We start from the raw sequence: 26,830 nt of genomic DNA on the forward strand, positions 1-26,830 counted from the left end.
GAGATTTAAGAATTATCACAATCATAATTTATAATTTAAATACCTTTTTCTGAAGCAGGACCACTTCAATACTATAAATTATTTGTTTTAAAACCACATGTTAATTTTTATAAATAATAAATTTCAAAAATTCTTAAATTGCAAAAGTCTATCGCAAATTCTTAAATTAGCATAGATACATTATTTCAAAGAAAACTTCTATTTTTATAATACTAAATCTCATAAAGTACATGAATTTTCAACAAGAATTTAAATTTATCTGATCCATTAAATTTTGACTATTACAAGCTTCACATCCAACATATTACTCACTAATCAAGTGGCATACATTACATAAGAAGAGTAAAAGAAAAGAAGCATCTTTGTTTTAAATCTAGTAAAGAAATCTAGATTTACTTCTTTATTTCAACATTATTAGTCTATGAGGAAAAAAAATGCTTATATAATTATTATTATCATTTTTTCCAAAATGGTAATATTTAAGTCTAGTAGCATCCTCCTCATTACTATACATATACTTTGGCTATCAGAAGTATATAGCTCCAAAATTTAAGACACAGAAATTCTTAAAACATTTTATCTTCCACAAGGATCAACAGTAAAAAGACCTCAGGCATTTTCAGGTATTATTTAACAGCATCTCCAGGAGTGACACTAATGTAGCACAGAAAATTTTGCTTTATAATTCATAAAAGCACTCTTGTTCTTAAAGGTATGAAAGAGCAAATGAAACAAATTCATCTTAGAAGTTCCTTTAAAAATTAAACTCAAGGGCAACACATGTTCCTCAGCGATTCCATTTAAATGTATGATTCTTTGACAAAACTTCCTATTAAACCAAACTCCTCTGAGATGATCATGTTAAATCGCTTCAGTAGTGTCCGACTCTGTGTGACCCCACAGACGGCAGCCCACCAGGCTCCCCCATCCCTGGAATTCTCTAGGCAAGAATACTGGAGTGGGTTGCCATTTCCTTCTCCAATGCATGAAAGTGAAAAGTCAAAGTGTCCGACTCAGTCGTGTCCGACTCTTAGCAACCCCATGGACTGCAGCCTACCAGGCTCCTCTGTCCATGGGATTTTCCAGGCAAGAGTACTGGAGTGGGGTGCCATTAGTAATGACAATTTTAAAAACGTTGTATAAAATATAATCACTATTATGCAGAGAGAGAGTTAACACAGTAGGCCTAAGACTGCTATCTTTAGAAAGGCCTGCTTGCAGGGCTGGCCCTTAGCTGGCATCTAAGGATCTGGGATTTTAAGAGGGTTCTTATTCCCTGATAAGATGGGCTCTTGTGTCTCAACTATTAGTGCTATCAGTGTGTTCTATGCTGATACCTGCTTTCCTTCTGTGAGTCTAGAATCTTGGCATGTACTAGACAGAAGATGCCCACATGACTAGCCCCCAATAAACCCCAGGCACTGAGTTTCTCCTTAACACATTTCATGTGTGTTGCAACAACTCACTGCCGGAGAAATTAAGCACATTTCCTGAGCCCAATGACAGAATATTCTTGGAAGCTTGTGTGTGGTTCCCCCCAGACTTAATCCCACGTGTCTTTCCCCTTTTTTAGTTTTTGCTTTGTATCTTTTCACTGTAAGAAATCTTTACTATATGCTCAGTCTTGTGAGTCCTTCTAGCGAAGCACCAACTGGAGGGGTGGTGTATGGAATCTCCAACACAATCATAGAATGGCAGATAGAAACCCTAAGAAATCATAAGCTAATGTATACTGCTGCTGCTGTTAATTCACTTTAGTCGTGTCCAACTCTGTGTGACCCCATAGATGGCAGCCCACCAGGCTCCCCTGTCCCTGGGATTCTGCAGGCAAGAACATTGGAGTGGGTTGCCATTTCCTTCTCCAATGCATGAAAGTGAAAAGTGAAAGTGAAGTCGCTCAATCGTGTCCGATGAGTGATCACTAAATGCCAGCTTGACAATAACTCTTCAATTATTCTGAAAACCTCAAAGGCAACCTATTCATAAACATTGTCTGAAATAAAACATTTATCTCCATAGGAAATTACATATAACTAATTTTTTCTCCCTCAACTCTACTATTGAAGATGAAATACAGTAAAAATAAAATTATAAATGCCATCTGCCAATTTATCAAACAAATAATTTGTACACAACTAAAATATATACATAATTCAGCTATTTTCCCTTATTCAAAGTCATTAAGTATAGTATGTAAATATCTAAAAGTTCTATTTATAGTTTCATACAAAATTCTGTGGGAAATTGCTCATATTGGCAAGAAGTAAAAATTCTTCTTGGAAAAAAATGGAAGCTAGTGAACAATGGATAAAACCATTAAAAGCTGATTTAGCATCAAGGAATAATCTGACAATAATTGGACAAAAATTACAGGTTATGCAATATAGAAGTTTATTAAATAGGAGATAAAGAACTAGATTTTCAAATTTGTTTACATTCAAAATTTGAGTTCACTGTAGTTTCAAAACAAGGGAGTTATTAAAAATAATGAGAATTCAAGTGTTAAAGGGTTGAATTGGGATCATACTAGTATCTTCATAGACTTATCTAGTGCTCACTTTTTACTTCTCATTCTGTTTTCTCTCCTCTTACAATTTATCATTACTCATCATTATCAGCAACACTGTCCAAAGAAGATGCTGCAAATTATCACTCTCCTATCTTTATACTTAATAACATTTAAGAACTCCCTTAATCATTTCATTATAGGGGATTGGAATGCAAAAGTAGGAAGTCAAGAAACACCTGGAGTAACAGGCAAATTTAGCCTTTGAGTACAGAATGAAGCAGGGCAAAGGCTCACAGAGTTTTGCCAAGAGAACACACTGGTCATGGCAAACACTCTCTTCCAACAACACAAGAGAAGACTCTACACGTGGACATCACTAACGGCCAACACCAAAATCAGATTGATTATATTCTTTGCAGTCAAAGATGGAGAAGCTCTATACAGTCAGCAAAAACAAGACTGGGAGCTGACTGTGGCTCAGATCATGAACTCCTTATTGCCAAATTCAGAAAAACTGAAGAAAGTGGGGAAAACCACTAGACCATTCAGGTATGACCTAAATCAAATCCCTTATGATTATACAGTGGAAGTCAGAAATAGATTTAAGGAACTAGATCTGATAGACAGAGTGCCTGATGAACTATGGACAGAGGTTTGAGACATTACAGGAGACAGGGATCAAGACCATCCTTAAGAAAAAGAAATGCAAAAAAGCAAAATGGCTGTTTAAGGAGGCCTTACAGAGAGCTGTGAAAAGAAGAGACACTAAAAGAAAAGAGAAAAGATAAGATATACCCATTTTTATGTGGAGTTCCGAAGAACAGCAAGGAGAGATAAGAAAGCTTTCCTCAATGATCAGTGCAAAGATAGAGGAAAAAATAGAATGGGAAAGACTAGAGATCTCTTCAAGAAAATTAGAGATACAAGGGAATATTTCATGCAAAGATGGGCTCAATAAAGGACAGAAATGGTATGGACCTAACAGAAGAAGATACTAAGAAGAGGTGGCAAGAATACACAGAACTATACAAAAAGAACTATACAAAAAAAAAGAACTATCTTCATAACCCAGATAATCACGATGGTGTGATCACTTACCTAGAGCCAGACATCCTGGAAAGTGAAGTCAATTGGGGCTTAGGAAGCAATCACTACAAACAAAGCCAGTGGAGGTGATGGAATTCAGTTGAGCTATTTCAAATCCTAAATGATGACGCTGTGAAAGTGCTGCACTCAATATGTCAGCAAATTTGCAAAACTCAGCAGTGGCCATAGGACTGGAAAAGGTCAGCTTTCATTCCAATCCCAAAGAAAGACAATGCCAAAGAATGCTCAAACTACTGCACAATTGCACTTATCTCACATGCTAGTACAGAAATACTCAAAATTCTGCAAGTTAGGCTTCAGCAATACGGGAACCATGCACTTCCAGATGTTCAAGCTGGTTTTAGGAAAGGCAGAGGAACCAGAGATCAAATTGCTAACATCTGCTGGATCATCGAAAAAGCAAGAGAGTTTCAGAAAAACATCGATTTCTGCTTTATTGACTATGCCAAAGCCTTTGACTGTCTGAATCACAATAAACCGTGGAAAATACTTCAATAGATGGGAATACCAGACCACCTGACCTGCCTCTTGAGAAATCTGTATGCAGGTCAGGAAGCAACAGTTAGAACTAGACATGGAACAACAGACTGGTTCCAAATAGGAAAAGCAGTACGTCAAGCCTGTATATTGTCACCCTGCTTATTTAACTCATATGCAGAGTACGTCATGAGATATGCTAGGCTGGAAGAAGTACAGTTGGAATCAGGATTACTGGGAGAAATATCTAACCTCAGATATGTAGATGACACCACCCTATGGCAGAAAGGGAAGAACTAAAGGACCTCTTGATCAAAGTGTGAAAACGTTGGCTTAAAGCTCAACATTCAGAAAACTAAGATCATGGCATCCAGTCCCATCACTTCATGGGAAATAGATAGGGAAACAGTGGAAACAGTGGCTGACTTTATTTTTGGGGCTCCAAAATCACTGCAGATGGTGATTGCAGCCATGAAATTAAAAGATGCTTACTCCTTGGAAGGTAAGTTATGACCAACCTAGAGAGCATATTAAAAAGCAGAGATATTACTTTGCCAACAAAGGTCCGTCTAGTCAAGACTATGGTTTTTTCCAGTAGTCATGTATGGATGTGAGAGTTGGACTATAAAGAAAGTTGAGTGCCAGAGAATTGATGCTTTTGAACTGTGGTGTTGGAGAAGACTCTTGAGAGTCCCTAGGACTGCAAGGAGATCCAAGCAGTCCATCCTAAAGAAGATCAGTCCTGGGTGTTCATTGGAAGGACTGATGTTGAAGCTGAAATTCCAATACTTGGCCACCTGACGTGAAGAGCTGACTCATTTGTAAAGACCATGATGCTAGGAAAGATAGAGGAAAGGAGAAGAAGGGGATGACAGAGGATGAGATGGTTCCATGGCATCACCGACTCAAAGGACATGAGTTTGGGTAAACTCCGGGAGTTGTTTTTGGACAGGGAGGCCTGCCTTGCTGAGGTCCATGGGGTCGCTAAGAGTCGGACACAACTGAGGGACTGAACTGTACTGAAGTCAGTTTGAGGTATATCAGAGTTAGATACTCTCTTTATGCACGTCATCCTTCCTGAAATAGGTGTGTCCAAATAGCAGTAATAAAGGAATAACCGGATCCTCCATTATAAAACAACAGAAATTTGGGAATTCCCTGGTGTTTCAGTGGACTCTGCACTTCTACTGCATGAGGACTGGGTTCAATCCTGGTTGGGCAACTAAGATCCCACAAGCTGTGTGGTGCAGCCGGAAAAACAAAACAAAAATTTAACAGTTGTAATTAATTTTAGGAAAAAAGAATAGTAAAAATATTTTGATGTTACTTTAGTTTATATAAAAGTAACCTATTACCCTAAAAATGTCCTAAATGGTATAAAGTTGGTAAAGTTAACAGTTTAAATTATTCAAGCTAGTAAATTCTTTTCTGGGAAATAATAAAGTTAAGATGCTTGTAAGCCTGATTTACAAGTCACTAGAGAAAATAACTCAGCCATCCTGAAGAAAGTCAAGGATGAAAGGACAGGAATGAAACATAAGTGATATTCAGAAGGAATACCAAAGTTTCCCCTCCTCACTGTTCTCCAAAATCAGGTGTGGATATATTGTTATACATCTACCAAGCTGTGCCATTAGCTACTTAGTGTTATTTCACACAAACTTCATCAGTATTGGTTAAAAAACACTATTTAATTAAGTCTATATAGAAAAATTCAGATTTTAGAGACCTATTAAAAAAACTGGTATAAGCTGGGAAATTAGCTAGTTTTTTGAAATCTTTCATTTTAGACAAAAACTAAGGACAGTGTCATCATCAACAGAATGATACTCAGCTGTGTTCTTTCTATAATAAAAACCAAAACAAACAAAAAACAACAATTAAGGACAGAAAGAGGCAGGTGACTTGTCTAAAGTCACACAGTGACAAAGCAAAAGGTAAACTCTGCTATCTTGGTTTCTAGTCCACTACTCTTTCTATTAACTACTGTACCTTCTACACAACAGTTAAATGACAAGACTGATCAAGAGCGCTAACTTTACAATGAGCATATTTTATGTCTTTACCAGTTTATCAGTTCTTTTAGTTTGTGGTCCAACTGTTACAAGAAATGGTTATGAGTTTCAAAATTTAGAAAAAAGGGCTTTTTACACATTCAAGAGACTAAGTATTTGGCTATTTTAGTTGGCAGCATTTGAAGATGTTAGGAAATAAATTTAAAATAATGTTCTAAAACCTAATTAAATAGTTAAAAGTGACAGACTAAAAAATTAATAACTTGTATAAAGTACAGAATCATTTTTAAAATAAAGTTTATGAAAGATATGGTAATAGAAATAAATCATTTCTAGTAAACTTTACTTATTCCATTTCTGAAATTATACTCATCCTAAGAACATGTATTCTGTAAATACATAATGAAGGGGTGCTGTTTCCCTTCTTTTTCAAAAAGCAGTTATGACAAATTACCTTCTTCTGACGAACAACAACTATTAGAGAAAAGGTTTTTTAAATATTCTCACTCAACAGCATTTCTAGTTAAATTTAAAACTAAAAGAACTAAACTCTCCCACTTAATTACATAAAAGGCAGAGAGCTCTCACCAAGGTAAAATAGTTGAGAAACAGGTGGCCTAGTGACCTCTGATGTCAAGCAGTAATGAAGCTGAGAACAAATCATTGGCAAGCGTCTAAGTTAAAAGGTGAGGTTGATCAATAAAGAAAAAAAAGAAAAGTGTATGGATTAGGAGTTAATGAGGAAAACACTTGTCCTAAATGTACTTTACGGCAGGAATACATGTAACTTCTACATAAAGTGTCTTTTTTACAGTTACAATTTGAAAAGGTCGGCTAGACTGATCGAAATGAGGATTGGAACAAAGCCCCTGCATGGACTCTGCAAGGCGGTTAAAAGCATCCACCGCCACCTAGTGGCAGTGCAGCAAATGCAGAAAAGCAATAGGTCATCTTTCTGAGACCTCAGGGAAAAATATGAAAATTTCTATTAATAATTGTATGTGTATCTTATAAATAAATAAGTATGCAAATATTGGCAACACATACTGTATAATTTTTTAACAATACCATTTTTTAATTTTCTGTTTATTTAATGAAAAAAAGTTTGGGACCACTGTACCAAAAGGTTAAAACTTTGTATCTTAAGATTTACAACCAAGAACCATAATGGTTCTTTTAATTATGAGTACTTCTTACTAGGGATAATAAAATTGTAAGACATCACTGTCACATAAAGAATACCCAAATTCAAATCATTGTGGATTAGGTGCTTCTTCAAAAATATATTTCATATGTATTGATTAAATTACAAAATCAAAAAGTACTTACATCCTTAACTTTAATTATGTTATTTGTACAACATCTACACTTTATAATCTCAGATTACTTCCCCTAAAGATGCTAACACTAGGAAGCCTTCCACACTAGTACTTAATATATGCTCACAGAAGGCCAAATAGTTTAATAAATTAAAAGAGATTAAAATATTGAGCACACAACAAGTGGAAAAACTTCTAATGCTACATTAAAGGTTCACAGATGAAAGATTTCTGGCTCAGCTGCTCTGCTTCCCTTGTTTCTGTGACATACTAGCTGCACACCTCAAGGCATGTTATGTAGCCTCTCTAGGTCTCAGTTTCTCCTTCAAAACCATCCTGATGTATGTAGCACAGTGGTTACAGCACAGCGGTTAAGGAGCCAGGCTCTGGAGCTAGAACACTTGAGACTGAATCTTGCTCCACTTTCCTAGTTCTGTGACCCTGAGCAAGTCACCTATCTGTGCCAGTCTTCTCACCTACATCAGGGATAATAGCTGCTACTTCATGTGGTTTCTGGACAATGCCTGGCAAGTAGCAAATGACCATTAAAGGGTAGCTGTAAGTATGGTCACTGTCACTGTCTTCATCGTGGTAACTAGTATTAAGCACCATGCTAAACACTTTGATTACTTTATTTATCCCAAAGCAGTCCTGTAACCTAAGTATTAAAAATTTCTAATCAAAAGAGAAAGTCGAAGTATACAATGTTTGGCACATATTAAGTAGTCAAGTTTTTAGAAAAATTCTAATAAGGTAAATAATCCAAAATCTAATACAGCAATGTCTGGTTCATGTTATTCTATCACAAAAACAAATTTAAGGACAAAATCAGAAAATAATATGTTGGTTTAAAAGAAACAAAAACCAACAACCACCAACAGTTGTCATATATTAAGAACTCTGTATTATATTAAGTGTTTCCCTGAATAATCATCCTACATTCTGATGAGAGAATTGAGATGACTTTGAAAAAGCAGCAGCCAGATTTCCCACTATAACAAAGGCTACTGGAACAACGTATCTTTACTATCATAGGATCAGGGATCCCATTTCAATGCGATGAAAGCCATGGATCCTCTCCCCCCAGAGAAAAGAAAGTGAAAGTGAAGTGAAGTCACTCAGTCGTGTCCGACTCTGCGACCCCATGGACTGTATCCCACCAGGCTCCTCCGTCCATGGGGTTCTCCAGGCAAGAATACTGGAGTGGGTTGTCATTTCCTTCTCATATATACAATATTTAGCACAAAACTTTAGCTAGGGTTTATGGGATCCAGGATGAAACTCTGCACAAAAGATCTAGGACCTTGTCCTTTCTATCTTAGTATCCTGTTTTATTCTTTAGTATAACTACATATATTTTAAATAAATCAATCTACATTATTTCAGTTACTAATACTTCAATCCATATTACTTCATTATCAAATTAAAGAGGATTATGTGCAGCTACTATGTGTTCTAAACACATCAGCACAGTAAGCACAGCTACTATTTATTTAAACACACCAGAACAGTTAAGTGTTCATTCTGAAAGGGGCTAGTTTCATATTCACATTGCAAAATAATCTTTTGAAATAAGAAAAAAAAAAAGAAACATGAAAGTAGGAAATGAAGAAATATGATAGATAAAATTTACTGTTTTTTTAAGGAAGACATTAAGACCAGTTTGTATAATTTTTTAACTTAAATCAACTGTACATAGGAATTAAGATGTAATTAACAGTGAACGGCACCCTTTGTTGTCTTCCCTCATCCTAGAAAAAAGCCAAAGAATAGTACATTTCTAAGTCCCCACCTATTATTTATTTTAAAATAACACAATAAACTACAATATTTAATCATACATATTAAATAGTAGGTATTCATGTGTATGATGGGGCTTCCCAGGTGGCGCTAGTGGTAAAGAACCTGGCTGCCAATGCCCGAGATGTTAGAGACTTGGGTTCAATCCCTCGGTCGGAAGATCCCCTGGAGAAGGAAATGGCAACCCACTCCAGTTTTCTTGCGGGAAAATCCCATGGACAGAGGAGCCTGGCGGCCTACGGTCCATAGGGTTGCACAGAGTCGGGCATGACTGAAGCAACTGAGCACAATGTCTATGATACTTGTTTCTACAAGGATTAAATTACAATCTAAACTTTGTTTGATCAATAATTATTGAAGAACTTACCATTTGGGGGGTCTCGTCTTTTCTCTGTTGGGAAATAAATTGAAAGAATATTATTAGACATATGTAATACAAAAACCAACATACAAAATTAACTCATCTAAACTCTGTCTTATTCTTATAAGTGGTTAATAAGAGTTTCTCTGAGGAACTGACATTTGGGCACCATTTGAATAAAGCAAGAGAGGGAACATATTTAAAGGCCCTCAGGAGAGAACAGCATAAAGGCAAAACCATAATACTGGACTGCAGTGAATCAAAGGAAGAGTGGAAGGTGAGTCAGAAGGGAAACCAGGGAACTGAGCATGTAGGATCCTGCAAGAATACTGTTAAGGAATACTGACTGTATTTCATATATGACAGGAAGCTCTTACAAGGTTTTGAACAGGGGAATTGGCATGATCTAATCTGTTTTTAAAAGTTCTGCCTGGTTACTATGTGGAAAAGAGAGAGTACAGTGACAGCAGAGGGACAAGTGAGAGCGTTAGGTAGTCCAGATGACAAGCGACGGTGGCTTGCATTAGGGTGGTAGCAACAGAGGTGGTGAGAAACAGATTCAAGACATGTTTTTGAAGGTAGAGACAATGGGACTCACTGATAGGGTTTATGAAGAACCATTGTGAGCCAGAGTGACAAGGTGGAGCCAATGCCTTTTACTGGTACAGGGAAGACCAGGAGAGTAGGACCGGGTCTAAATCAGGTTGGGGAGCCTAGATTAAGTGTTCTGTTCATATATATAAGTTTGAAGGCTATTCTGACACACAACTGGAACACACAAGTCTGAAGGTCAGGAGTGAGGTCAAAGGGGGTAGATATAATTTTGGGAGTCAGCAGCAAATAGTGTTTAAAGCTATGGGACTGAATGAAAGCATAAAGCTAATGAAAACACCTATAGATGCCTAAGCACGGGGGCAGACAGAAATAACACTGGAAAACTACAGCCAGCTAAGTAGGAGTAACACCAAGAGAACCGCTAATAACCTGTTGCATTCATACTCATACTCTTGCATTCATACTAGCTTTGACACAATTTTCATTTCATGGAAGTTCAAAAGTGGTTGAAGAATTTCCAGCAAACCCAATTTCCACAGATTTTTGTAATACAAAATTTTCCAAAATCATACTTCCAAAATATTCCAAATTTTCCAAATACCATAAATAAAAATATAATAAAATATTTAGTTTCTAAACAGTCACAATCCCAAAATTAATAGGATTTAACTGAGGGGCAATTTGATAATCCTGGCAATGGGAAATACAAATGGATTACTCCATCTGGTGGTCTGATGAAGTAATTTTCTGTAACATTTGATATAAGCACATCCTGTGTCCATGAATGTCAAATCTCTATTTTCCAAGGTGATGTTACATCTGCATCCAGAGAGGGAATACTTCTTAAACTGGTGGTGACACAAACATGGAAATATGCTGATATAATGTGAAGTTCAGAGTATAAGTTCTAAAAAGCAATTACTTAGAAATATAACACTATCCTGGCTTGAGAACCATGTTAAGAAAAAAAGAACCTTTGGTTGAACTAAAAATGAGAGCGAATGGTGTGAAGTGTTTGCTAGAAATGTTAGCAGAAGAGTGTTTAATCGTATCAGGGGAAGATTTTAATATCACAGTACTAGTCATACCATGGTTGGAGTACTATGTTCAAACCTGGACATCATATTTGAAGCAGGACCATTTTCTAAATGTGGCTCATTTGAAGAAGATACAAAAATCTACAGTGCATTCAGAACACAATATACAGACAGTGAGTCTATAAATTGTATCATGTGAGGAGTAACAAAATGGAAGTGGTTAAGCTAAAGAAGTGAAGGCCTAAGGAGGGCACAGTAGGTAGACTGCTTTCAAATTAAAACTGGCTGATTATCTGTTGCTCCAAAAGGTGGTCCCCATGCATCTAAGTTAAAGAGAGGCGAGGCTGAAGGCTGACTTAGCATGACAGGATGCCCAGTGATGAATCAGCTGTCTCCCATGTGGGTTTCCATCTTTCTGCTTCTGAAACACTATGACTAAAAGCTTAGGAACTGTATAAACAGAATTCCTGCACCAGGCGAAAGACACCTTTAGGTGACCTATCTATTTCAAAGTCAATTATTCCATATGGTAAGAAGTGTTTTAAACTTTTTTATATTGAAAATGTCACATAGTTTGACTAAAACTATGTGTTCCAGGGAGCCTCTGGCCTAGCACCAAAACACGTCACTGAAATAGGAACTGAACCTCAAATTCTTCCACAGAATTAAATTCTTCCAAAGCATGAAATCAAGTGGTAAACAAACCTAGCTCCAAAAAGAAGTAAAAAACAATAGGTGCCTAATAATTCTATTCACTCATTACAAAGAGGATATAATAAGATGACAGTGAGGCAACAACTCAGTTCATTTTATTTTCATTTTGCACATTACCTCCTTCTTGGAAACCCATTAAAATAAGTTAACATGTATAAAATGTAACACATGCCTTTACATTCCTGTGCTTTTTCATACTTATTCCCTCTTACTGGTAAAGCAGATTCTTGAATACAGTGATTTTCAAACTGGGGTAACGTATACTTGGACATACAAAAAGACTTTTCAAGGAATATATGAGCATAGCTAGTTTCAAGGGGATCTATTTGCTTGTCGCATCTCCCATAAGCTATTTGCCCTATAAGTGATCTGCTTAAGAAGATGATTCTGGAGAGGTTCACTTTTCCTAATCACCTTTCTCCCACTTTACAACAGGGATGCCTGGTATTTGACTACTGTTGAGTAGTTAGTTCTACATCAATGAATTTAAAGCTCTATATTATCCTGAATCATTTGCTAATGTCTTATATATATTAGAGTCTCATGCATTAAACTAAGTTCCTTAAGATTTTATAACATACAACATTAGGTATAAAACACAGAAAAAGCAATGTTTACAGATCTTGTTTGCAACTTTGCATATCTGCTTCTAGGCTTGTCTAAAGTCTTTGTTCACAAAATATAAAATACTTTTTAAAATGTGACTTACAAATAATGGAATAAAAATGCAAACATTAAGAGTCAGTGTATGTTAAATATCATCAACAAAAAAGATCATTGGAGTTCTCTAAAAAAACTTATAAAAAAAAAACAAACAATAAAAATAGTAGTTTTTTAAAGGGAAAATTAGTGACCTGTTTTGTGTAAAGGGCCAGATAGTAATTACTTTAGGCTTTGTGCTTCACAGAGTCTTTGTCATAACTATCCAACTATGTTGTGGGAGAAAATACAGTCAAGGACAGTATGTAAACCAACGAGCAGAGTTGTTTTTAATAAAACTTTGTTTACAAAAATAGATGGTAGAACAGATCTGTCCCGTAAGCCATAGCCAGCTCCCGTTTAAAGAAATTTTTAAAAAATGCTTACCAGATTTCCTTTGTCGTCGTCCCAACAAGTCTGTAACTGCTTTTCGGAATTTTTTTGCTTCTTCTTCATTGGCAAAATTAAGAGCAACTTGACAGGTCTGAAATATTTTCAACAGAAAAGGTAAACAACAAAACCCATAAATTTAGCTTTATTTAAGTTAATAAGCAACGAAAGTACATTTCTGAAGAAATCAAGCTTCACTTTACTAGCACATAAGAACTTACTTTATCACTTGAATAATTTAAGAAGGCAAAAAGCATGGAGAAGGTAGAGTAAAAGACTACTATTACGTTACAGTAGACACGCAAATGTTAAACTGATACTTCATCTTCAATAAAAAAAGTGAACAGAATTTGATCCTTCAATAGATCTCTGTAAACATTTGGATTTGAAAAGGCAAACACTAGAAACATTGATCAAATGCAGATCAACTCTTTCTTTTTTATGATTTTATTTTGCAGCTTAATTATAGGTATTCACATACATTATTAAAAGTGTGAGAACACACTGACATTATTATGGCATTTAGTCACACTTTTATATATGTACATATATTTACATACAATGAAGAAAAATGTGAAAAATAACAAAGAAAGAAGAAAATACATTTTGAAAAGACAGATATATCATCTAATCCAACCTTTTATTGTACAAAATCTAGGAAATACAAATATGAAAACAAAGAATATTAAAGTCACTCATCATCTAGTCCTCCCTCAGACAACTCCTGTGAGTATATAGTACAAAAATCATGCTAACATTGTCCCCCAGTATGTTGCTGTTGTTGCCATTGTTTAGTTGCTAAGTTGTGTCCATCTCTTTTGTGACCCCATTGGCTGCAGCCCTCCAGGCTCCTCTGTCCATGGAATTTCCCAAACAAGAATACTGGAGTGGGTTGCTATTTCCTTCTCCAGGGGATCTGCCCAACCCAGGGGTTGAACCCGCATCTCCTGCAGTACAGGTGGATTCTTTACCCCTGACCTACCAAAGAAGCCCTGTTCCAGGTACAGGCAATAAATTTTTAAAATTCTGTTTCCCGTCTCACTTTCCCTGGTGACTCAGACAGTAAAGAATCTGACTGCCATGCGGGAGAACTGGATTCGATCCCTGAGTCAGGAAGATCCCCTGGAGAAGGGAATGGCTACCCACTCCCTTTCTTTCCTGGAGAATCCATGGAAAGAGAAGCCTGGTGGGCTACTGTCCATGGGGTTGTGAAGAGTTGGAGAGAAGTGAACAGCTAACATTACTGTATTTTAGTACTCTTCTAGGTCATGAACTATTCTTTCACGAAGTAATTTGTATGGCAATATAATCTTCAATATTTAAAAGTTGCCATGGATTAGGGGTTTCATTTTTATGGACAGGAAAACTAAAATTCAGAGAGTTAAACTATTTGTCCAAAATCACACAGACAGGTTAAAACTATATGCCCAAAGACAGAGAAGATGAAAAAGAAACCTCTTTTCCACATGCCAAATTATATTTGCATTCCTCTCGGAAACCTTTTTTTTTTCCCTTTAAATCTTAGCCGTTGCTTCCTATTAAGGCGTAATATCTGTGACTAGGCTTTTAAAAGTAAAATAATTCCTTACATTTTGTATAATGGATTTACACAAAAAGCACATACTTTCCACAGACAAATGTAAACAAAACTACACTAAACAGGGAAATAAAGGAAATATGACTTACATCTCCAGCAAAGGTATGAAAATATCCTCTAGGACTATTATATACAAAGTTATTGTATAGCTCTTGTTCCCACAATAGTTTCCCATCCTAGAAAAAAACAGAAGTTGAAGTAAGAGTTACCAATAAGAAAACCTCTAGGAATAAAAAAGGAACAAAAATAAAGGAGATGACTCATATTAGGGCACTGTTTATATTAACAGCCTTTACACACAGAGCACATATATGTACACATAAATGACACATAAATAACATATAAATAATACACACATAAATAACATAGCATATAATTTAATAAGTAGCAACAAAACAGTAAATATTGGACAATGTTTCTTTCATAAAAATTACATATCAAGTGAGTTGAACTCAGTATGCTAAGATATAATCTTGTTAGCTAAGCATTTCCAAATATATACTTGGTCAAATATATATCTAGAACAATTACTAGATCATCAATGTTAAAAGTGGTAAGATTCTTTTGTACATGCACTGATTATCAAAGCATAGTTCTATCAGCAGTATTTAGAGTGTACACTATCAAATATTACTAGATTTCATTCTCTTTTCCTAAATTTTGTAGACGTTGAGAGGGTTAACTACGTCTTCTCTGTACTGTTCATTAACAATCTTTGAATTTCTAACTTTTGCAGAGTGGTCTCCTAATTAATTATCATTAATTCTCTAAAATTAATTCTGATCAATTAATTCTCCAAAAGAATTGATGCTTTTGAACTGTGGTGTTAGAGAAGACTCTTGAGAGTCCCATGGACAGCAAGGAGAATAAACCAGTCAATCCTAAAGGAAATCAGTCCTGAATATTCACTGGAAAGACTGATGCTGAAGCTCCAATACTCTGGCCACCTAATGAGAAGAACTGACTCACTGGAAAAGACCTCGATGCTGGGAAAGATTGAAGGCAGGAGAAGGGGACGACAAAGGATGAGATGGTTGGGTGGCAACACCGACTTAATGGACATGAGTTTGAGCAAGCTCTGGGAGTTGGTGATGGACAGCAAAGCCTGATGTGCTGCAGTCCATGGGGTCACAAAGATTCAGACACGACTGAGGGACTTGACTGAACTCCTGATTAAACACTGGGAGAAGTACTATCAATCATGAGCAGAAAGAGAATGATGATTAAAGTGTACAAGGTTAAACTATGGTTAAGGGATCCATGAGTGACTGTCATATCGATAGCCCTAGTACAAGAAATATAATTAACCTTAATACCAAATGTGGCTAATTGTAATATTTAGCAATGGTTATCTATAATTGGAGATGACTGGTTAGGGAAATATAATCACAACCCTATTCTGAAATGCAAGGTTCCACCTAGACCACCAATTCAAAAATATTTTAAAATGCTGTACACATGTAATGGGGCTTCCCTCATAGCTCAGTCGGTAAAGAATCTGCCTGCAATACAGGAGACCTGGGTTCAATTCTTGGGTCAGGAAGATCTCCTGGAGAAAGAAATGGCAACCCACTCCAGTATTCCTGCCTGGATAATTCCATGGACAGAGGGGCCTAATGGTCTGCAGTCCATGGGGTCGCACAGAGTTGAACATGATTTAGCGACTCAACCACCACCACACATATTATGACCTTTATAATGGAATCTCCTTCTTCTCCTTGGAGTTCTATGTATATCTGCTTTCTAAATAGTGCTTTTCCTTGCTGATGAGAAAAGGACTTAGGAGTGTCTTTTAAACTATGCATTTGTTCCCCATCCTCTAGAATCACTGCCATGGTTGAACTCCTGTTAGTAACGGGAGTACACCACATCTCTCAGTTGTCTTGAAGTATGTGAAATGCGTGTTACAAATTACTAATTTACAAAGGGCAGTGACTTAAACTTACTTACTCTCAGGGAAATACTCTGCAACAGACCCAGATGTCAGTGCACTTTACAAATAAATAAGCTGAAGCCCAGAAAAGTAAAGCAGTTTGATTACACCCTGTTCAATCGTAAGTACTGTCCAGAAGTTCAAAGTTAGTTTTATTTTTTTGTAGCTACAACCCTATTATACTTATTGCCACACATAAATATTAAGTAAGGAGGCTTACCCACAGAAAATATTTTAAAAGATAAACAGAGACTTCATCTCAGCAAAAAGATGATTTCTACAGTGACTATCAGAGATGAGTTCCTGACAAAGGGCATCCAATCTAAGACAAGGTGGATTTACACCTGAGACAGAGGGATACAAAGCTGGGAAAATCTGAATATACCTATGCTGAGAAACAACATAAAATAGGGAGCAAATACATTACTATAGATATTGTATAATACTTTAAATCCAGGCTGCAGTAAATAAGAACACCCCAAGCTAAGATACACTTTCGTAGTTCCCTGAAAGAACTATATATGCTAGTCTGTGATGGACAGGATGGAATAAAAAGAGTATCATTAGAAAATAAGAGAATGTGGGAAAAGTCCAGATCCAAAAGAAAAAAAACAGACAAACCAGCAAAACCTTTAATGTGTGGATAGATAATATGGGGAACTATTCACATTTGGCTTAGGGTTTACTGCCAATTTGATCACAACGCCCATGCTTCAATATCTTGAATCAAGCTTCACTCTTCTAATATTAAGTATAATTTAAATATTACATAAAGGATAAACAAATCTATACTAAATTACAGTTGAGGTAGAAAACCTAATCATCTACACTTTAAGTGAAGGCAAAACAAAACTCACCTTGATATCAAATATTCTTAAAAAATAAGATCTCTGTGGATTGTCCTTAACAAGACAAGCAACACCACTGCACTTCTTTGACCACATACAGTTCCGATCTGCTGCATACAACTGTACCACTGCCGAAGACATGGTCTGCAAAACATCAAATTTATAGCCATTAGATTTAAAATTCGCTATGATAACCGAGCCCCTACTAACACCTTGAAGGCAATCTCACAAGAGACACTGAACCAGAACCCCCTGCCAACCTGCTCCTAAATTCTGGACCCAAAGAAACAAAAATGTAATAAACATTTATCATTATTTTAAGCTATGTTTTGAACTAATTTCTTATGTAGTTAATATATAACTAATACAATAACCATACTAAAAATAGTTACTGAAATATGCATTGAGGCTTAACATGTATAAGGAATGTGCTAATAAGCACTTTTAAATATAACTCAATTTTTATTACTATTAAAGCTTCATTTTATGCTTAAGAAACCCAAAGTTACAGAGGATACTTTGCCCAATATCACACAGTTGAGTAGCAGAACTCAAATTCTAATCCAGGTAATTTTTAACTTCAGATCCTGTATTCTTACTCCCAGTACTATATACTGTTTTCCAGTAAAATGAAGTGAAATTCAAAGTTGCTCAGTCGTGCCCAACTCTTTGCAACCCCACGGACTATACAATCCATGGAATTCTCCAGGCCAGAATACTGGAGTGGGTAATCTCTCCCTTCTTCAGGGGATCTGCCCAACCCAGGGATCAAACCCAGACCTCCTGCAACTGCAGACGGATTCTCCACCAGCCGAGCCACCAGGGAAGCCCATAAAATGGCCATCTGAGCAACAAAGTAGTAGCTATTGGTAAAGTCTGACTTCCATAAAACAGTTAACTGCTTAAGTATAGGTACTAAGTCAAATCTGAAAGCAAGATGTATGCTTATTAATTACAGTGCTGGTAACTTTGAACATATATTGAAATATGAATTCTAACATATCCTTTTTTAAAGATGGTAAAACTGAGGGAAAAAAAGATTTTAAGTGAACTGCACCCGGCCATACTGCTTGAAAGCTATAATGAAGATATGGAAATGATCTGAGTGACTACTGTCCCAATTCTCCCATTACCCTTTTAGACGCACAGGAAAGGAGTTAATTCATTGTGTGCAATGGATACCTTAGAACATGCATTAGGGTTTTGTAGCTGCCACCTCCCTCATGACGATATCATGATACAATCAAAACTTTTATTTAATTCTAAATTAAGTTTCCTATATACTACAATCTAACATGGAACTATTCAATCCCAATTTTTGTAAGAGTAACACACCCATTTACAGGTCAGCACTTATAAATCCTCTGAAAACAATAATTTTTTCTGATCCAGAAATCTTACTCCTAAACTAGAAATTAAGGAAATAACATAAAACTAACAACTGTATTTTTAATATAAATAAAAATGAAATATTTATATAAATATAAATTAATTATGTTTTAAAAACAGAAGACATTTAAATAACCACAAATAGGAGACAATTATGATTTGGTATATCAGTTCAATGAATACTGGGCATTGTGAAAAAAAAGACAGACTACATTAAGATTTAGAGATGAAACTGTTTTGGTTTACTTAACTATGCCTGGGGAATGCCTTCTCTTGATAAGAGAATTCCAAAGACCAATTAATAAACTCAGAAATCAGTGTTCTGCTAGAGACCAAAATTTCAGAAAGACTTTCCCAGGTAACAATGATTGATGATGTTTTTAACTTTTGCAGAACAATCTCATCTTTATATTTCACAGACAGCCATGAACAGGACACAAAGCAGCAGGAAAAATTCCACAAGAGCCAGCTGAAAAATTATGAAGACAGCTCAGAAACTAGGACACTGGGTTTTAAAAAAGTAGATTGAAGAATGTGGGTGTGCCCTTGGCCTGTTTAGAACATACCAGTGAGCTGTAAGTGTATAGTCATAACATGACACCTCCACAGGCATCTTGACCCTAAACCCCTAGCATTGAAAATATCAGAAAAATAGATTTTGTATCTATTAACCGAAGATGTTAAAAATCAAGTTGAAAACTTTAAAAATCAAATGAGAAAACTTGTTTACCAAGGAAAATTCATATAAATTACAGCTCTTTTAATATGGTGCTATAAAAATGTGGTTATTTCTAAAAAGAAAAACAATTAGGAATTTAGATACCAAGAAAAAGTCCTAAGAGGCTTCTGACTTTATTTTTTAATTAGAAAACAATAAGTTACAGCTTGCAAAAGAAAAAATATATATATATTATTAAAGAGTTTGAAATTCCATTATGGAAATTTCCTTGTCAAAGGAACAAACATTAACAGTGTAAAACACTGTCTGGATGTATATATGGACTTAATAACAATCACAAATACCCCCAAATCTCATTTAAATATTTACATGAATGTAAAACAAAATCTTAAAACATCAGCTTTAAGATATAAAGATCTGGGAAACAATTTTATAATTCTCTATACAAGTATGGTTGGCATTATAAACCTTAGTCTAAAACAATTTACAAAATTTTAATACTAAAGGATACAACTAATAAGCAATTTTCAGTAATACAATTTTCAAAATTTGGTACAATGTTACTGTCAGTCTAAGTGTGCCTATTTCATTCCTTCTTAAACTGTTAAAGTCTGAAAATGATATATTACAGCACCTTATAAAAGCCTTTTCTGATTAATTCAGAATAATTATAAAGACTAGCATAACATTTAATACACAAATGCCAGAAATAATAAAAACAGTGACTATCCCTAAAACTCTACATTGACAGTGGCTTAATTAAGTTTTTAAAAACATTCCTTCCATTCCTTTAAAATAATTATAGCTAATCAACTCAACTACTTCTTGTCTTTCATAATTAAGAAGGTATTCTTGAAAAACAACCTAAGGACAAGTGCTTAGGAAAGGAAGTCAGTCTGTTTCTTAAGCTCAGTAATGTTATGGTGAAAATTTGTTAATAATTAAAAGAAAAAAAAAGCACTAAATCAACTTTCGTAGAAACAGAGTCTGACCTATCTCACGCATTGCTGACATTTTAGCGCTGAGTTATTCCAACAGTTCATCAGTCCTCAGAACTTTCACTGTCAACGACAGAAATAAAATGGAGGACGAATTCTGGGATGTGAATCCCTACCACTGTCCTTCAGCAGGGCACGTCCACCTCTCTGGGGTTGACTGCAACAGCCAAGAAGCATTTCCCTGATTCTCCAGGTTTAAATGACTTTTCCTTCATGTTTCTAGAAACACAGTATCCTATATAAAATCTTGTCACATCGCAAATCTTATTCTAAAGTAGAATAACTTTCTAAATTATTAGTAGACTGTAATTCCCTTCAGTACCTAAAAGTTTTATAAGTCTATATTCTACTTCACCTGTACTTTGCCCCAAGTGAGCAAACACATGTTAAATTAAAAATTGCATATATGATTTTGATAATGATACTATGATAATGCAAAGAGATTGACCTTTTTTTAGGATACACATCCTCAAATATTTGGGGCATCATAACAGCAACTTATTCTCCAGTGATTCAGAAAATAATACATGCATATACACACACATAAAGAAAACTGTGGTAAAATGTTATAAACACTTGGCAAACATGTTTGAAGGGTACACAGGAATTCTTTGTACTGCATTTACAACTTTTCCGTAAGTACAAAATTATCTTGAAATAGAAAAAGTTTAAAGCACAAATGATTCATAACAAGGGGGGGATTGTTTATCCCCTTCCACAGTCAGGACAGTCTTAGGAAGCAGGCTCTCTTTTCAGAGTCAATGCTACCTCCCCACACATACTAGCAACTTCAGCGACCCAAGACTAAGGAAACTGCCACTTCTAACACTTTGTTAAAAGGGGTTTCATCTTGAATAAGACTCAAATCACACTATCAGAACAACCACATTATATAATAGGTCAGAATAAGAATTTTAAGCAAAGAAAAGACATTTCTTTATTGTAGAATCAGCTGACTGGGAAAAGGCTGAAAAATATCAGGACTTGACAATCAAATCCTTCCTTGACAATCAAATGTCTACAACAAGTACTAAGATGTTATACTTAATAATTGTCTACAGTGATTATTATTAATGAAAAAATACAATGGTGTTAAATTCAGACATTTTCAATGAATATTAAGAATAAACTGTGAAAAAAGAAATCATCTGACTGAATAAATAAAAGTCTTTTCTGCAATCACAATGGCCCAGATTACTAGTCAAAACATTTCAGCTTTTTTTTAATGTGAATTTGTAGCCCCAAGTTTCTAAAATCTAACTTGTGAAAAATCAATCCTAAGTTTTCTTATTACATAAAAGCTAAGTTTTAAATATATTCTTACTGTGATGATGTATTTATATGAAATGCCCCATTATTGTCCTGAACATGAAATTTTAATATGAAACATAAATGGAATTTTAGAAGTTAAGAAAGATAAGGAGTTTGGTTGTTTCTCCATTAAAAAATTTAACTATAAAAATTTGAATTTTTGTAATTAATTATACAGTGATCTCAAAGAGCAATTTCCTAAATAATTAACTTATAACAACACTTCTGTTCCATGGTAGAAGAAAGCTGAGCGCCCAAGAATTGATGCTTTTGAACTGTGGTGTTGGAGAAGACTCTTTCTTGAGAGTCCCTTGGACTGCAAGATCCAACCAGTCCGTTCTGAAGGAGATCAGCCCTGGGATTTCTTTGGAAGGAATGATGCTGAAACTGAAACTCCAGTACTTTGGCCACCTCATGCGAAGAGTTGACTCATTGGAAAAGACTCTGATGCTGGGAGGGATTGGGGGCAGGAGGAGAAGGGGACGACAGAGGATGAGATGGCTGGATGCCATCACTGACACGATGGACTTGAGTCTGAGTGAACTCCAGGAGTTGGTGATGAACAGGGAGGCCTGGCGTGCTGCGATTCATGGGGTCGCAGAGTCAGACACGACTGAGAGACTGAACTGAACTGAACCTAACAACCTAATACGGAAATCACCCATTTGAAAAATAGCAACAAGATTAGTAAGTGGTAAATACCAGTAAAAATCAACTAGAAAAAGAAAGCACAAATAATTCATTCCGGAAACAAGAGATTTTTTATCACCTGGTAATTTCCACAATAAGAAATAATCAGAAAAAGAAAAAAAAAAAGAGAAGGGTAGAGATTAAAAAAGCATACATCAAAGACAGAAGGCTCCACAAAGAACAGTATTTAAAGAAACAACAACAACAAACAACACTGAGGACTAGATAAGGAGGAATATAAAAGCAGTAACAAACAGAATTGCAACAGTGAAGAAAAATGGAGCAAGACTAAAAACAGCTATTGCCTTAAGAAGAGGCACAAGCAGTCTTTAAGGTCTTCCTAGGTATTTAAGAAAACTGGTGCATTCATCACATGTTTATTGAGCACTTATTCAGTTCAGTTCAGTTGCTCAGTCCTGTCCGACTCTTTGCGATACCATGAACCGCAGCATGCCAGGCCTCCCTGCCGATCATCAACTCCCAGAGTCCACCCAAACCCAGGTCCATCAAGTCGATGATGCCATTCAGCTATCTCATCCTCTGTCGTCCCCTTCTCCTCCTCCCCTCAATCTTTCCCAGCATCAGGGGCTTTTCCAGTGAGTCAGCTATTCACATCAGGTGGTCAAGTATTGGAGTTTCGGCCTCAACATGAGTCCTTCCGATGAACACCCAGGTCTGATCTCCTTCAGGATGGACTGGTTAGATTTCCTTACAGTCCAAGGGGCTCCCAAGAGTCTTCTCCGACAACACAATTCAAAAGCATCAATTCTTTGGTGCTCAGCTTTCTTTATAGTCCAACTCTCACATCCATATATGACCACTGGAAAAACCATAGCCTTGGCTAGATGGACCTTTGTAGACAAAGTAATGTCTTTGCTTTTGAATATGCTGTCTAGGTTGGTCATAACTTTCCTTCCAAGGAGTAAATGTCTTTTAATTTCATGGCAGCAATCACCATCTGCAGTAATTTTGAGTTCAGTTCAGTTCAGTCACTCAGCCGTGTCGGACTCTTTGCGACCTCATGAATCACAATACGCCAGGCCTCCCTGTTCTTCACCAACTCCTGGAGTTCACTCAAACTCATTTCCATCGAGTTGGTGATGCTATCCAGCAGTAATTTTGTAGCCCCCCAAAATAAAGTCAGCCACTGTTTCTCCATCTATTTGCCATGAAGTGATGGGACCGGATGCCATGATCTTAGTTTTCTGAATGTTGAGCGTTAAGCCAACTTTTTCTCTCTCCTCTTTCACTTTCATCAAGAGCTTGTTTACTTCTTCTTCACTTTTTGCCATACGGGTGGTGTCATCTGCATATCTGAGGTTATTGATATTTCTCCCGGCAATCTTGATTCCAGCTTGTGCTTCCTCCATCCCAGCATTTCTCATGATATACTCTGCATATAAGTTAAATAAGCAGGGTGACAATATACAGCCTTAATGTACTCCTTTTCCTATTTGGAACCAGTCTGTTTTTCCATGTCCAGTTCTAACTGTTGCTTCCTGACCTGCATACAGTTTTTTCAAGAGGCAGGTCAGGTGGTCTGGTATTCCCATCCCTTTCAGAATTTTCCACAGTTTATTGTGACCCACACAGTCAAAGGGTTTGGCATAGTCAATAAAGCGGATGTTTTTCTGGAACTCTCTTGCTTTTTCGATGAGCCAACAAATGTTGGCAATTTGATCTCTGGTTCCTCTGCCTTTACGAAAACCAGCCTCAACATCTGGAAGTTCAAGGTTCATGTATTGCTGAAGCCTGGTTTGGAGAATTTTGAGCATTGCTTTGCTAGCATGTGAAATGAGTGCAACTGTGCAGTAGTTTGAACTTTCTTTGCAACTGGAATGAAAACTGACATTTTCCAGTCCTGTGGCCACTGCTGAGTTTTCCAAATTTGCTGGCATATTGAGTGCAGCACTTTCACAGTGTCATCTTTCAGGATTTGAAATAGCTCAACTGGAATTCCATCACCTTCACTAGCTTTGTTCATAGTGATGCTTCCTAAGGCCCACTTGACGTCACATTCCAGGATATCTGGCTCTAGGTGAGTGATCACACAATCATGATTATCTGGGTCGTCAAGATCTTTTTTGTATAGTTCTTCTGTGTATTCTTGCCACCTCTTCTTAATGTCTTCTTCTGTTAGGTCCATACCATTTTTGTCCTTTATTGAGCCCATCTTTGCATGAAATGGTCCCTTCATATCTCTAATATTCTTGACGAGATCTCTAGCCTCTCCCATTCTATTGTTTTCTTCTATTTCTTTGCATTGATCGCTAAGGAAGGCTTTCTTATCTCTCCTTGCTATTCTTTGGAACTCTGCATTCGGATGCTTGTATCTTTCCTTTTCTCCTTTGTGTTTTGTTTTCTGTCTTTTCAAAGCTATTTGTAAGGCTTCCTCAGACAGCCATTTTGCTTTTCTGCATTTCTTGGGGATGGTCTTGCTTCCTGTCTCCTGTACAATGCCACGAACCTCCATCCATAGTTCATCAGACACTCTATCAGATCTAGTCCCTTAAATCTATTTCTCAATTCCACTGTATAGTCATAAGGGATTTGATTTAGGTCATACCCAAATGGTCTAGTGGTTTTCTCTACTTTCTTCAATTTCAGTCTGAATTTGGCGATAGGAGTTCATGATCTGAGCCACAGTCAGCTCTCGGTCTTGTTTTTGCTGACTGTATAGAGCTTCTCCATCTTTGGCTGCAAAGAATATAATCAATCTGAGCACCTATTAGGTTGGTGCAAAGATAATGGCAGTTTTGGACCGTGAATTTTAAATCATTATCCATTTCAGTTGCTCAGTCGTGACCGACTCTTTGGGACCCCATGAACCGCAGCACGCCAGGCCTTCCTGTCCATCACTAACTCCATCACCAACTCCTGGAGTTCACCAAACCCATGTCCAACGAGTCGGTGATGCCATCCAACCATCTCATCCTCTGTCATCCCCCTCTCCTGCCCTCAATCTTTCCCAGCATCAGGGGCTTTTCAAATGAGTCAGCTCTTGGCATCAGGTGGCCAAAAGCATTGGAGTTTCAGCTTCAACATCAGTCCTTCCAATGAACACCCAGGACTGATCTCATTTAGGATGGACTGGTTGGATCTCCTTGCAGTCCAAGGGACTCTCAAGAGTCTCCTCTAACACCACAGTTCAAAAGCATCAATTCTTTGGTGCTCAGCTTTCTTTATAGTCCAACTCTCACATCCATATATGACCACTGGAAAAACCATAGCCTTGACTAGACAGATCTTTGTTGACAAAGCAATGTCTCTGCTTTTGATTATGCTGTCTAGGTTGGTCATAACTTTCCTTCCAAGGATTATAACTAGGCTCAAACACATATTTATTAATCACAATAGAAACCATTACAACACATTTTCACCAATGGGAAATAAGTTTATTTATTCCTGTGCATAAAAACCCATGCGTTAGGATTCACTGAACTCTTGCAAAGCATTTTCTGCATCCTGCTGGTTGTGGAAGCACTTTCCCTGCAAAAAAAGTTGTTGAGATGATGGAAGAAGTGGGATCTGTTAAGCAAGAGGTTAGATAAACATGGGGCTTTCCTGTGGCTCAGCTGGTAAAGAATCCACCTACAATGCAGGAGACCCAGTTCGATTCCTGGATTGGGAAGATTCGCTGAAGAAGGGATAGGCTACCCACTCCAGTACTCAGGCCCGGAACATTCCAAGGACTGTATAGTCCATGGGTCCCAAAGAGTTGGACACAACCGAGCAACCTTCACTAACTCACTCAGATGAACATGGTGGATGAGGAGGAACTTCGTGGCCCAATCTGTTTAACTTTTGAAGCACTGGTTGTGCGACACACAGTCAGGCATTGTCCTGGAGAAGAATTTGGCTCTTTCTGTTAACCAATGCCAACTGCAGGCCTTGCAGATTTCTATGCATCTCATTGATCTGCTGAGCATACTTCTCAGATGTAATGGTTTCGAGAGCATTCAGAAAGCTGTAGTAGATCAGACTGGCAGCAGGCCACCAGGGACCATGACCTTTTTCTGGTGTAAGTTTGGCTTTGAGAAGTGCTTTGCAGCTTTTTCTCAGTCCAATCACTGAGCTGGTCTTTGTTAGTTGTTGTATAAATCCATTTTTCAATGCATGTCACAATCCCATCGAGAGATGGTTCAGTGTTGCTGTATATAAAATGATGATGCTTCAAAATTTTTTTGATTTGACAATTTTTTTGATTTCTGGTCAGCTTTGCAGCCATGACATTAAAAGATGCTTACTCCTTGGAAGAAAATTATGACAACCTAGACAGCATACTGAAGAGCAGAGACATTACTTTGCCAACAAAGGTCCATCTAATAAAGGCTATGGTTTTTCCAGTGGTCATGTATGGATGTGAGAGTTGGACTATAAAGAAATCTGAACGCCGAAGAAT

General features: G+C 36.7%; 1 protein-coding gene across 3 annotated transcripts in view; it reads right to left on the bottom strand.

The window, feature by feature from the left end:
* Nucleotides 1-26,830, bottom strand: part of WASL (WASP like actin nucleation promoting factor) — an 84,384-nt gene that overhangs the window by 21,811 nt on the left and 35,743 nt on the right. For all 3 annotated transcript variants that reach the window (XM_060415090.1, XM_015095366.4, XM_060415091.1), the window contains exons 2-5: nt 17,371-17,505; nt 14,670-14,756; nt 12,981-13,077; nt 9,595-9,618 (exon numbers count right to left, since the gene is read on the bottom strand). In XM_060415090.1, the coding sequence (XP_060271073.1) occupies nt 9,595-9,618; nt 12,981-13,077; nt 14,670-14,756; nt 17,371-17,505 (343 nt within the window). The remainder of the gene's footprint in view (nt 1-9,594; nt 9,619-12,980; nt 13,078-14,669; nt 14,757-17,370; nt 17,506-26,830) is intronic.

The sequence above is a fragment of the Ovis aries genome, chromosome 4 (genome assembly GCF_016772045.2).
Source record: "Ovis aries strain OAR_USU_Benz2616 breed Rambouillet chromosome 4, ARS-UI_Ramb_v3.0, whole genome shotgun sequence".
In the NCBI taxonomy this organism is placed as follows: domain Eukaryota; kingdom Metazoa; phylum Chordata; class Mammalia; order Artiodactyla; family Bovidae; genus Ovis; species Ovis aries.